This window comes from Protomyctophum parallelum (genome assembly GCF_964188405.1).
Source record: "Protomyctophum parallelum genome assembly, chromosome: 20".
Classification (NCBI taxonomy): Eukaryota; Metazoa; Chordata; class Actinopteri; order Myctophiformes; family Myctophidae; genus Protomyctophum; species Protomyctophum parallelum.
The window spans coordinates 36,573,586-36,586,897 of NC_139718.1; the positions used below are offsets into that span (position 1 = coordinate 36,573,586).

At 45.3% G+C, this 13,312-nt stretch overlaps 3 protein-coding genes across 6 annotated transcripts in view; 2 read left to right on the plus strand and 1 right to left on the minus strand.

The window, feature by feature from the left end:
• Positions 1-687: 687 nt before the first annotated feature.
• Positions 688-3,264, plus strand: LOC310877754 (oxysterol-binding protein-related protein 8-like; the record flags this gene model as incomplete). Its single annotated transcript, XM_083791703.1, has 1 exon — positions 688-3,264. The coding sequence occupies one exon, from the start codon at positions 688-690 to the stop codon at positions 3,262-3,264; it is 2,577 nt and encodes an 858-aa protein (XP_083647829.1).
• Positions 3,265-3,416: 152 nt separating this feature from the next.
• Positions 3,417-3,863, plus strand: LOC310877755 (large ribosomal subunit protein eL24-like; the record flags this gene model as incomplete). Its single annotated transcript, XM_083791704.1, has 1 exon — positions 3,417-3,863. The coding sequence occupies one exon, from the start codon at positions 3,417-3,419 to the stop codon at positions 3,861-3,863; it is 447 nt and encodes a 148-aa protein (XP_083647830.1).
• A 5,111-nt stretch (positions 3,864-8,974) lies between these two features.
• The window catches only part of coch (coagulation factor C homolog, cochlin (Limulus polyphemus)), a 30,995-nt gene continuing 26,657 nt past the window's right edge, over positions 8,975-13,312 (minus strand). For all 4 annotated transcript variants that reach the window (XM_083791428.1, XM_083791430.1, XM_083791429.1 and 1 more), the window contains 4 exons: positions 13,016-13,159; positions 12,730-12,886; positions 11,868-11,962; positions 8,975-11,045 (listed from right to left, as the gene is read on the minus strand). In XM_083791428.1, coding sequence (XP_083647554.1) covers positions 10,867-11,045; positions 11,868-11,962; positions 12,730-12,886; positions 13,016-13,159 — 575 coding nt within the window. In that variant the 3' untranslated portion in view covers positions 8,975-10,866. The remainder of the gene's footprint in view (positions 11,046-11,867; positions 11,963-12,729; positions 12,887-13,015; positions 13,160-13,312) is intronic.

Here is a 13,312-nt window from a genome sequence, read left to right on the forward strand (position 1 = left end):
TAACAAAGAAGAACAGAAATGCACGTCTATACAGTACATGTACGTCTCTAAATGTTTTGATGAATTGAACAAGGTGGAACCTAGTGTAAACAAGTGTAATGCTTTATTGGGTCGTCCACTCACAGTTAACAGTCTTTGTATTGAGTTGTGCTGGAAATGTACTGTAATTCTGCAAACTGTTAATAAATATTTCAATCAATCAAGCAACCATAGGCTATATAACAAATACATATACCCTACAGAATAGTGTGTGTGTGTGTGTGTGTGTGTGTGTGTGTGTGTGTGTGTGTGTGTGTGTGTGTGTGTGTGTGTGTGTGTGCGTGCGTGCGTGCGTGCGTGCGTGCGTGCGTGCGTGCGTGCGTGCGTGCGTGCGTGCGTGCGTGGTGTATCTCACACACAACTAAGTTGATACTCTGACGGGTACTGCACTAATATTTGTTTTATCAAGGTGAAGGCAAGGGGGAGAGGTTTGTGCCCCTATTTTTGTGTCCGGGCCTAATCTTGCAAACCGCTGGACACATTCTTTTGTCACATGTTAAAACCCAAATATGGAAAGATACGTCATAGACACGTCATAGATGACTGACGTCATAGACTTGCCCGAATATGGTGGAGCCTGAAAAAACCTTGCAGCACGCATAGATCAGAGCACATCTTGTCCGGTGAGGACACCGTCCTTCTGACCCCATGGAGGATGAGCCAAAAGAGCAAGAGAGGGAGAAGGAAGAGGGTCTCTTCAGTAGCCCCTCCACCATCAGCCCAAGGGTCAGCTACAGCCACGGTTTCGACCGAGGGAAGGAGGACCTCTTGCCATTGTCTCTAAAAGAGGGCTCACGTGCCATATCCAAGAGCATGTCTGAAACAAAACTCTACAATGGCTCAGACAAAGACGTATCGGCATCTAATGGAAAGCGCCGGAAGAAGGAATCCCTCAAGGTGCAAAAGAACAATTACAGGGAGGAAAAGAAGAGGGCCGTCAAGGAACTTCGCAGTACCATCACCGATCCCTCCGTCAACATCTGTGCCGACTGGCTAAAGATTCGTAGCACTCTGACGGGCTGGACCAAGCTATGGTGTGTGCTGAAACCAGGGCTTTTGCTCATCTACAAGACCCACAAGAACGGCCAGTGGGTGGGCACTGTATTGCTGAATGCCTGCAAGGTCATGGAGAGGCCGTCCAAGAAGGACGGCTTCTGCTTCACGCTCTTCCACCCTCTGGAGCAGTCCATATGGGTAGTCAAGGGTCCCAAAGGCGAGGGGGTGGGCTCCATCACTAAGCCATTACCCAGCAGCCACCTCATCATCCGTGCCACCTCAGAGTCTGATGGGCGTTGTTGGATGGATGCTCTAGAGCTGGCCCTGACGTGCTCCAGCCTCTTGAAGAAGGCCATGACCCACGAGGGGAAGGAGGATGTGAGCGGAGAGCACTCCAACTTCAACAGCTTCCTCCGAGCCCACAACGTGCAGGGCATCCAGTTCAATGACAGCGACCGGTTCAAGGAAGCCGACCTGTACTCGGAGAAGTCGGACCATGAGGGTGAGCAGGACCACGATGACTCAGATCCCGGGGGCTTGGAGAAGAGTGAGGAGAGCGACAGCGACACGTCGGAGGGCCAGGATGACTTGCACATTGACCTTGGCCCCAATGAGGAGGCTCTGACGGAAACGTCGTACCTAGCGCAGTGGCACAAAGAATTGGGAGAGGAGTCCCAGACAGAGACAGTGTCAGAGGAGTACAAGTCTCTGATCTGGACTCTGGCTGGGACCCTGCTGAAGCAGGTGCGACTAGGGATGGACCTATCAAAGGTGTTGCTGCCTACCTTCATCCTGGAGCCAAGGTCCTACCTGGATAAGCTTGCTGATCTCTACCATCATGCTGACTTCCTGTCCGAGGCAGCAGTAGAGGAGAACGCCTATAACCGCATGAAGAAGGTGGTGAAGTGGTACATCTCTGGATTCTACAAAAAGCCAAAGTGGGTGAAGAAGCCTTACAACCCCATCATCGGAGAGATGTACCGTTGCATGTGGCTTAATCAGAAGACCAACAGCAAGACGTTCTACATCGCAGAGCAGGTCTCCCATCATCCTCCAGTGTCTGCCTTCTATGTCAGCAATAGGAAAGATGGCTTCTGTCTGAGTGGCAGCACTCTGGTCAAATCCAAGTTCTATGGAAACTCGGTCTCGGTCATGATGGAGGGGGAGTCTCGTCTCACCTTTCTCAACCAAGGAGAGGACTATGTTATGAACATGCCCTACGTCCACTGTAAAGGCATCCTCTATGGCACGTTGACCCTGGAGCTGGGCGGTCTAGTCACCATCACCTGTGAGAAGACAGGCTATAGTGCTCAGCTCGATTTCAAACTGAAACCGTTGTTGGGCAGCAATGACAGTGTAAATCAGATCGCTGGGAAGATCAAGCTGGGAAAAGAGGTACTGGCTACGCTGGAAGGACACTGGGACAGTGAAATCTTCATCAATGATAAGAAGTCAGGCATGCGGGACTTGTTCTTCAACCCCACTCCAGAGCTGAAGCAGAGCAGACTGACCCGCAGCACTGTCCCCCCTGAGGAGCAGTCTGAGGTTGAATCTGAAAGGTTGTGGCAGCACGTGACGCGGGCCATCAACAGCAAGGACCAGGCGGAAGCCACCAACAAGAAGTACATGCTAGAGGAGGCTCAGAGGATCATCAAGGCAGAGGAATGGATCCCTGTACTTTTTAAACACGACCCCAGTACCAGGAGGTGGCATTATCGATATGCTGACATGCGACCATGGGATCCTCTCAATGATGTGATTCAGTTTGAGAAAGATGGCTGGATTCAGACTCAGGTCAGACACCGCACACCTATGGTACGTTCTGGCAGTGTTATGAGTGTCAGTAACCAGGGGCCTCAGAGGGACAATTTCAAGTGTCAGGTAACGGCACCAAAGAGAAAACACAAGCAGAGTGCCAAACCTAAGAGTACAGAAAGTGGCTGCTCCTCGCCTGAGCTCGACAGCCAAGGCTCCTCTGGCAGTGAACAACACGAAGGCAAACACAACATCCGGTTGAGGAGAAAAAGAACTGACCTCAGTGAAATTCAACGTACCATTGAATCTATAAAACAAACGCAGGAGGACATCAACAGGAGTATCGGCATGCTGAGCAGTTGTACGGCAAAGGAGGTTTTGCCGGTGGGAGGCTCCTTCCTCCATCACCATGACTACATAGTCATCATCTTCCTCACCCTGCTTCAGGTCATCATACATTTCATCTTCAAGTAGCAGTACCATGTGGAGCTCCATATTTGGGCAAGAATGATGTCATATATTTCTAATACAGCTCAGCTTAAAAGTGACTGTACACGCACACGCAGTATAAGCCTGTTGAAAATAAGTATTTGAAAGGTGAGGACTGTTTGCTTCTAGTAACAATCATGAAGATTGAGTTGTGTAGTTTCAGTGGGTTTAAAATATACCCAGGGCATGGCCAACGATACGTCAGGACAGACGGGAAGGTGTTCCAGTTCTCGGATACCAAGTGTGAGGCTGCTTTCCTGGCCAAGAGGAACCCAAGAGAGATCGATTGGACTGTCTTGTACAGACGCAAGCACAAGAAGGGCCTGTCTGAAGAGGTGTCAAAGAAGCGTTCACACCACGGATTGAAGCCTGCCACAAGGGCCATCACTTCGCTCTCCCTGGCCGAAATCATGGCTAAGAGGAACCAGAATCCTGAGGTCCGTGCCGCCATCAGGGCCGCCAATAAGGATGCCAAGAAGTCAAAAGAGGGAAACAGGAAACCCTCTGACTTCAGTGCTAAGGCCCATGCCAAGATTGCGAAGCCCATGATGAAGAATGCACCTCGCGTTAGTGGAAAACGCTAGAAGGTGTTATCTGTGTTTCAGTTGTGAATAAACATTTCTTGGATTAAAAGAAAGGGGGAAACAATTGCAAGGTAGTTTTCAAGAAGAAGGCTGAACATCTTCAGAATAAAACCTTCAAGGAAGTCTGATCAGCATAGAGAACTGGAAGCCATTCCACCAGAACTGGCCAAGTAACGCAGTTCCTCACAGTCCTGGTTAACGACACACAGCCGAGCACCCTATGCGGGCATACCGCATACTGTATGTGGGGTTTGACCTTAATTACTTTTTTTTGCCATTGAAAGCTGCATTGCCATGGCGTGTGAGACATTTTCAAAACTGTACTACCAAGAAGACGCTGACCTAACTAACTACTAACTGTATTTTTTCCTCGTTTTTACAGGGTCCTACTCAATTCCTGACAGTCTCAGTGAGTAGAGGGATGGAAGAGGGGCAGAGATTCAGGAGCCTCATGCATTGTGGCCAGTAGACGGTGCTATCACTCCATCTGATGTCTCACTGAACAAATCCAGTGGTCTGACTTCCACTCTATTGAAAGAATAATAAATCAATGTGGAATATAGAATGTTATCAATCTCGGAAGAAAATAAAAATCCTCAGGCGGTTTTAGAAGATGAATTAAGACCAAGGCAGACAAGGGATGAATGAGTACAGGGTTTGTTCTCTTTTGGGAAGAATAGTAAATATAAAATAAATAAATAAAGATCTCTAGTATGGTGTTTTATAGACAATATACTACTTGAATGTATGTGTGCTCAAGAGGATTAGGAATGTGTAAACACCTGTAAACCCCTGTACTCATGAGAGACTAGAGTGTGAGGTCAAAACCTTTAATCACATTTTAGCTTTAATCACATTATAATTTATCTCCCTGCTCTACAGCTGCGCTATATAACCTTTTGAGGGGCTATAGCCCCTAACAAAACAAGCTAGAGCAGACATGACCGTCTGTGAGTGGAAGCTCACGTTAATGAAGTGAAAACAGTAATAATGCCTGAGGTGAAGTGAAACAGGGTGATTATACATTTAATTTAAGGGGGTGAAGATAGAACGTGTTTGGATGATTGGCTGGGTCTCATTGGCGAAAAGGGTGGCAAGGAATGTTGGCCTGAGTAACAACTGAGGACGGGTAGTTTTTGAGCTGTGCCTAACAGCTCCAATGACGTGTGTCTGTCTGTCTGTCTGTTTGGGGTATTGACACCTGCAGCTGATTGGAGTCGGCGAGTCGTATTCGGGTCACACACTGTTGAGGCGCCTAAATGGCAATTCACACTGAGCAGCATCACTATAACTGTTGTTGAGCAGCCTGCGACGCTCAGTTCACACAGGTGTGATTTTTCCTCAAATTGTTGGGACACTATTCCTGGAACAACTCATTATCAGTTGCCTTGTACTCAGGTCGGCTGGGGCCCCTGGAGGTCATAGGCCCTGCCGGGACACTGGCTCCGTTGGCCCGGGTCCCTAATCCACCCCTGTCCCTGTATGCAAAATAATAGAAAATATGAAAAAGCTACTACTGTGGATGGGTTATCATGTATTCATTTACTTGTATTGGCCTATAAACAATTTAAATAGGTCTATTTTTTTCCCACCAATTTTGGAGCTCTGGCTCATGGACTAAGAACCAAAAAGGGTGGAAAGGGGGTCTCTGTGCTGAACATGAACCAGAACCACCTGTAGGAGGCGCTGTTTGCTTCATACAACTTTACTGAAACTGTCAACAAGTACTGTGGTGTCACACCCAACACCAGGGTCGAAGTCTCTCAATGGCAGACTAGGTAGAGGTAGACCACCTCCAAGCACTGCAGACGTGCTACTAGTAATATTGAATTAACACACTGTATACTCGACCACAGTGGTTCTCGAACATTTTTCATGTCAAGGACCCCCAAAGTGACACTTATTAGCCCACAAACCCCCATTTGAAAAGATATGCCAGGGACCCCCATACGAGAGACATTTTGACTGCTCTAGCAGTGATCATTTTAAGGACCACCAGTTTGACATGCATAAGGCTATACAGACCCCAACTGAATGGCATTTATTTTCTATCTAAAAAATAATAAAATATGCCTGCTGTCTCCAAGACTAGTATCTCTGGGACCTCAATATATTTAAAATCTGCAGTGTTAGACCCTAATGGTTCATTTGGTTCCATTTGTACTGAGTTACAGACCCATAAGGGTCCATTTGGTTCCTATTATTTAGCTGGGGACCCCCTGAAACTCCCTCATGGACCCCTGGAGGTAGCCGGACGCCCGGACCCCACTTCGAGAACCACTGCTCTACCGTACAGATTGTTTAATATAACATTTTGATTTGTCAAAAATAAAAATACATAATGTCCCGAAATTGAATTGAGTGGTGTAAAAATAACTATTCTTTATTGAAAGACAAAACAAAAGAAACAAGTAATAAATACAGAATGACAGAATCATCATTGAACATAGGAAACGTCAGATGGTAGATCAACACAGGGACACAACAATCAGCATGTTGTCTGGCTTTGAAGCACAGGGGAATCAATGTATCCTGTGAAAAACAGCCAGCAGGAGCAATTATAACCACATGAACGCCAGTGTCCCTATTCTGGGCCAAACATTCAGTGAGAATATCAAATAAGCCCAATAAGCTCAAGTTGCGGTTGGGAGCTTGTATAGGCTTATTCTTTTGGTATTATTTGGTGTAGAGGGGGTTGGGGGAGTGGATAAGTTGGTTTAAAGTGGTTAATAGTGTTCATTTAGAAGTCTAACTACGTTGTTGTTACAACTGATAACAGTAACATTCCTTAATATTATATTGGGAAATGTAGCAATTATTTAATTATAACCTGCTTAGTATTACATAAATCAATAACTAGGTTAATGAGGGGAACTGTTGACAGCTGTAACACATTGTTTTCTATAAAACATCAGAGTAGGTCACATGCAGAGAGTGTATTATAATCAACCAGAGATGTAGGAGCTGGCATATGAAACACACACACACAAACATTTTAATTACAAATGCAGTTGATGCTCACATCCCCAAACTAGTGTAGCTATTCTTGATGGTTCAATTGATAATTAGTAGTTAATTTGTTTCCAACAAACGAAACGTAATGCACTGACCAGTCCAGTCAATGGTGTGTGAGCGAGGCACTGCCCACCAAACAAAGATATTTACACTTAGAGGGTTGGGTTGTATAGTTACCTTGCCATGAATGTAACATACAGTATTGGTGAGATTTCTTCAGTAGGTAGATAAAGAAAATGTATAAATCAAAAATCTAATTCAAAACATTCTCCCCTTTGACTTACATTGCGTGGTGAAAAGGGCCTGAAAGTAATTATTTTAGAACACAAACCATCACAAACAGCAGCTTCCGATAAAGTATAGCCTCTGTACCCAGGCTTTTATTTTAGACAGCTTCTGATGAAGTATAGCCTCTGTACCCAGGCTTTTATTTTAGACAAAGTATAACATTACAAAATCTGACACTGCAGTTTTTTCAAATACAACTTTCAACTATGAGGAAGTTGCCACTCTGTGTGTGTGTGTGTGTGTGTGTGTGTGTGTGTGTGTGTGTGTATGTGTGCGCGATTTTGTGACTTTGAGATCTGTTTCAATGTGCAATCTCATCAGTCAATGGGGAGAATATTTGTATCATGATTTATTTTTATTGAAGACATCTCACCAATATTTGGAGTATACCATGGGAAGTTAACCACTATCAAAGTGTAATTTAGCTTTAACGGTAAAACTGAGGTTACAGCGAACGTTCAAGTTATCAGTTCAGTTCAGTTATCTGCTGACTGCTGCTGTCTGAGTACCTCTGGTCTGCTCTCAATCAATTACATTATAGTATTACCAATGAAGGAATACAATTTAAGCAGATTACCTGTAGACCTGTATGACAAGGCCTACAAGGCCCTGTTTGCTAATTTGCTAGTTTTGGCCTAATGGTAGGCATTAGCGGAAAGGTAATGGGGTCACCAGAATAAATAGGCTATTTCATCTTGGGTGCCTGAATATGCACAGAAAATCGCATGGCAAACTTCAAAATTTTAAATGGGCTAAAGGGCTAAATCTATAGCATCTCTGTTCTGGTGGAAACCTCATTATGTGATGAAAAACTGTTCAAAACACACCGCGAACCTGCAGATCTCCTATACTTTTCTTTGATACTTTTGTGTAACGCTGTAGTATGATTAAATATGGTGACAAGAGGTTTCTGCCCGACAGCAACGATGACATCGTTGTCGGAAGACATAACTAGGGGTGGATTTAGGGTTCTTCAGCCCGTTTCAAACTGCCATTGTGCCCCCCCCCCCTACATTGTGCATCCTAGCTCCTAGCTCTGGTCCATAGCCTTCTACTGCTTCTACGATTCTGCCCTGCGCAGTAAGGCTATGGGACTTTCCGTTTGAAATCTCAAATCGAAATCAGACCAGCCTCTCCTCTTTGGCGTAAATAAAAAGAACGTTTTTGCTACTCACCAAAACAAAGGGGGTTGTGTCATTAGAAAGCCTACTTTCCTTAGTGGACGCACTCTGAGCCCCCCGCCACACGTATAAACGGTACTTTTTGGCCAGAAAGGGATTGGTTTTCACCGGAGGAAAAATATTCTCTATGAGGCAGTTCTCTGGGCAATATCAGTAGAGGGCGCAGCGGAGTAACTAAAAATATTTCTTTTCCGGTGGAACCAAAATCCCCTTTTGGCCAAAAAGTACAGTTTATATGTGTGGTGGGGGGCTCAGAGTGCGTCCACTAAGGAAAGTAGGCTTTCTTTTTTTTTTTTTAAGATATTTTTTTGCGGCTTACGCCTTTTATTGGTTTTTTTTTTGAAGGGACAGACAGTAGGCTGACAGGAAACGGGAGAGAGATGGGGGAAGACATGCAGTAAAGGCCGTGTCGGGCTCGGGAGTCGAACCCGCGGCACACTGCGACTGGTTTACCAGTCGGGTGCCCAGACGGTTACGCCACCGCCTGGGCCGAAAGTAGGCTTTCTAATGACACAACTCGCCTTTGTTTTGGTGAGTAGCAAAAACGTTATCTTTATTTACGCCAAAGAGTAGAGGCTGGTCTGCATTCATGCGAGCGGCGGAAGTTGAGAGTAACATAGCTCTACGGTCTGCTGACTGCGACTAGCAGTTTGTAAATATGCTAGACATACCAAACAGAGAGTCTCATGTATTGTACAGAGATCAACAAATGAAACAAACTCACCGACTTGCGTATTGTTTGTAAAAACAGCATATTTTGTCAACGGCGACGGCAGAACTTTCGCTGTGCTTCGCCGGAGTGCCGCGCAGACACGCTGGAAAGCGGGGTCGTTTGACGCATAGCTAGCGGCTCTCACCGGGATCAGGGAAACATGCAATACAGTACAACAATAATAATACATTAATAATAATAAATTAAAGGAACCCAACGGCCCTGAAGCTAAAAATATAGTGTGTGGTTTTAGCCAATCATGATTCACTGGTCGGCAAACCTTTTTTTTTTAATATAATAATATATATATATATATGAAGGGCTGCCCTAAAGACTTTGCATTCATTCTTTGATGCCGATAATTTTAAATCTCCAAATAGTTTCCCCTCAGTTTTAGCCCACTCATCGAATTTCGATATCATCAGACTTATTGACTCACTAGTTGGTGAGCTTGTAGATTTTATACCATGTTCAGCATAGAGATTTGGTGTGGAGGGGAAAGACGGGAGGGCTCCGTACAAACACCTGGGGCACTCCGGTTAATTAAGTATATAAGGTGGAAGTGGTGCATTTGAAACGGTTGAAACATCTAAATCCTCCTCTAGGCATAACTAGCAGCAAAACCCTGTGTATAAGTTTAACTTGGAGTTACTTTCATCTCAGCATTAAACGAACACTGAGGAGTTTTGCTGTGTTGTTTTATGATCAAGCAAGTTTGAGTTACAGGTACTTTCAATGAAGATAAAGACTACTTTAGACTACTACTGAGATGCAAGTTGACTTGTAGATCTGAAATTCTGGCACAGAGACAATCAGCTATGTGAAATATAATAGTATTACTGTATTAGTCAACATTGCAAACGTGCAGTATACTTCATTCCCCATATATTTACTGTCATATATTTATAACAGTACAGTCAGCTACAACCCTAACTTAACCCAGATAAAAAAATAAAATAAAAATAAAATAAAACAATCCCTGTATATGACACAAGCCAATTACAAAGTAACATGTACAGTCTAAGTGGAAAGAGGTGAGTTAAACATAGTGATATAATACAATGTGTAACATAGAGAGAGGACGGGACACAGACAGACAAAGAGTCTGTTTTTTGTTACTATACTGATTATAGTGAACGGCAGATCTCCACATAACAAGTGATCGGTATTGCAGGAATCCCATCCGGTTGGTCTGGTGAATGACAAAAGCATGCAGAGATGTACAGTAATGTTTTATGTTGGCTTATGAAAAAATAAACATCTCTCACCCTCCACTCCCTCTAGGTGGTAGCATTGCTTTTCACAGCAGAAGTCCATCTTTTCACTGCATGATGCACAAAATGCAAGGCCGGGGCTGTTACTGTGCATCACCACACTGGACACCATGACAATTGGTCACGCTGATAGAATCACGTATTGAATAAAGGAGTCAGGTGATTCATGAATCGTGGAGCTCAAGCTTTGAGGGGTAGCAGATCTACAAGCTTTTCCGATTTTGTTTTGTTCATTTAGCTCTGAAAGTAATAGAGACACAAATAGAGCCAACACTGAGAATGTGACCGTGTAGGAGAAACTGACTGCCTCTGTTTCACAGGTGACAGAGCAGGCTATAGCAGCAGTAGGCCTACTAATGTAGATGAGGGACTTCTGCCGTGGAAAATGATTTGGCTTTGAAACATCGCTCCCTTTCAGCGGAATCACTGTGTGTGTGTGTGTGTGTGTGTGTGTGTGTGTGTGTGTGTGTGTGTGTGAGCGTGTGTGTGTGTGTGTGTGTGAGCGTGTGTGTGTGAGCGTGTGTGTTGTGCGCCTATATATTGGTGGCCTCTGTGAAGTCGCGGCAGATTCCCCGGACTATGGGCTGGGCGAACTCTGCGAGGCCCGTGAACTCTCTGCTGAAGAACGTGTGGCTATCTTTGGGGTCTGATGACATCGCCTTGAGGTCCTCGAGAGGTGCCCAGGCCACGCCCACAGAGTAGATGGTGATGCCTGCCAGAAAGAGGGGAAAAAGAAAAGTCAGAGGAAGTTCAGAAGAAAGTAAAACGGCTGTGAAGCCTACTAACTAACATAAGCACATAAAGGGTATCATGGGTGTTTTCTAAAGGGTGACTTTGCCAGTCTTTTTTTACCTGAGACATTTGCCATACGCTGACACAGTCAGCTCCTATATACTGTACACGGCGTTAAAAAGAATCACACCCATGTGAAGTGAGGGGCGCTAGTATATATTAAAGTCTAACTCATGTCGATTAGGTGATGTATAATAGGTGATGTAAAACAAACGGTGCCAACACAAACATTAAACGCCATTACATTACAATAAAGAGACAATATGACATAATGAGGGACATTATGACGTAAATGTTCCCTTCATTGTGAATGCCGTTCATAAAACAAACATTGAACTAAAGACAAACCTGTATAGGAGAGGCTTAGCACCCCTCAAAAATAATAGAGGGCACTAGAAATGTCCACCCATTCACTCAACGTATGGCGTTGCTCACCCTCCACCCTCCCTACTACTACGTGCACTGATGCACGTAGTAGTAGCTGCTCCAAATGATACTCCCATTGGTCTTTGCATCTGCCCGTGTGAATACACTCTCACAGACATGAACACACATCTGCATGGTAGAGGAGCAAAAACTGACCCGTACATCTGACCCTCAGATCTACACACAGTCTATAACGTTGCTGCCAGAAACGTCACCAAACGTTTGTGTTTTTTCGTAAATGGAAATTAACTTGATCATACAACAGCGACAGAGACGATAAGCAACAGTGGAAGGAGAGCGAGAGAAATAGTCAGACCTTGTCTCTGAGCAGCGAGGGCGGGTCCTCGAACGTCATCGTATGATTGGCCGTCTGTCACCAGGATGAGGAAGTTCCTCCCAGGCCCCATTCTCCTGGAGAGATAACACCACAGATGAGATAAGTCACCCTCACAAAAAGCATGCAGTAATCCTCGTCTCTGTACTGCTTCCCCCTGGTCAGCCTGGGCGCCTGATGGAGGGGAAAGGAATAACGCGTTCCTTCCACATACGTCCTACCAGGGAAAGTCACCTGTCAGAAGTGGCCTGCTCACTCCTCATGCATTGAAGGAAGCAAATGGGCTCAGTTCGAGGCTCTCCCCAGGTTGGCAGAGGGAGAGTAGCGCCCAGGATTACAGCCTAGGGTGGCAATTGGCACCGGAAAAATCGACACCAACGCCTCTTAAACAGCATTCTATCTAATGGCCAGCATTGGACGACGTATCACTTGAAACCCACATCTATGGAGTAATCTGTACCACACAGATTGGATGAAAAGTAAGTCCCGGATTGTACAGTACTGTTAACGCTACAATATTTTCCTTTTCCTTTGTATAGAAGTGTTTCGTGCATTTTCTATGATGGTAAAGTCCTAGCCTGGTAAACCACCCCGATCGCGTGAATTGATATTATCATGTGTCTTCTGCAGGCCAGTCTGGTTCCAAGCAGAAACCAAAAGAGACGGTCACCGTCTGCGCTCAGGGGGGCCCTGGCTGTAATTGACTCTTCCACTTTTTGGTTTCTGCAAAACGTCCACTCAGCGCTTAGGGCCGCAGAAGACATGTGATTAGGGCTGCAGAAGACATGTGATTATGTGAATTCATGTGACCGGGATGCTTTACCAGGCTAGTAAAGTCGTATACCTGAAGAGGTTTTCGGCGGTGTAGGTGATTGCTTCTCCAGTGGCAGTTCCTCCACTCATATAGGGGATCCTTCTGACTGCATCGATGGCTGCTTCCTTAGCTGGGTAGTCATAGAGACCAAACTCCAGCCTCTGGTCGTAGGTGAACTGCACCGCACCTGCACGAGCACGTACGCACACCCACACAAGATAAACGTTTTTTTGTTATTTTTCTCAGCTTCCATCCCAGCAGATGAACGTGAACGATATGCTGTGTGGCATGTGGGTTCTGTCATGCGATGTCTGACCTATGCGTGCGCCAACGTCTGATATGTCAAAGTTGCGAGCGACCGCGGCCAGGAACTCCAGAACGAGGCGGAAGTTTCCCTCTCCCACGCTGGACGAGCCGTCGATCAGGAAGCCGAGGTTCACCGAGTTATAACAGGTCTTACCTGAAAGAGGGACACTTATTAAAGTTGCACTCCACCAAAAGCATGACTTTTGGAGTGGTTCATAATGCTTTTAAAGCTTATCCATGAAACTCAAGGTGGCTTTTGGCATCAGCTTAGCCGTTTCTCTAAAGCATAATGTATGGATTTTGTCCT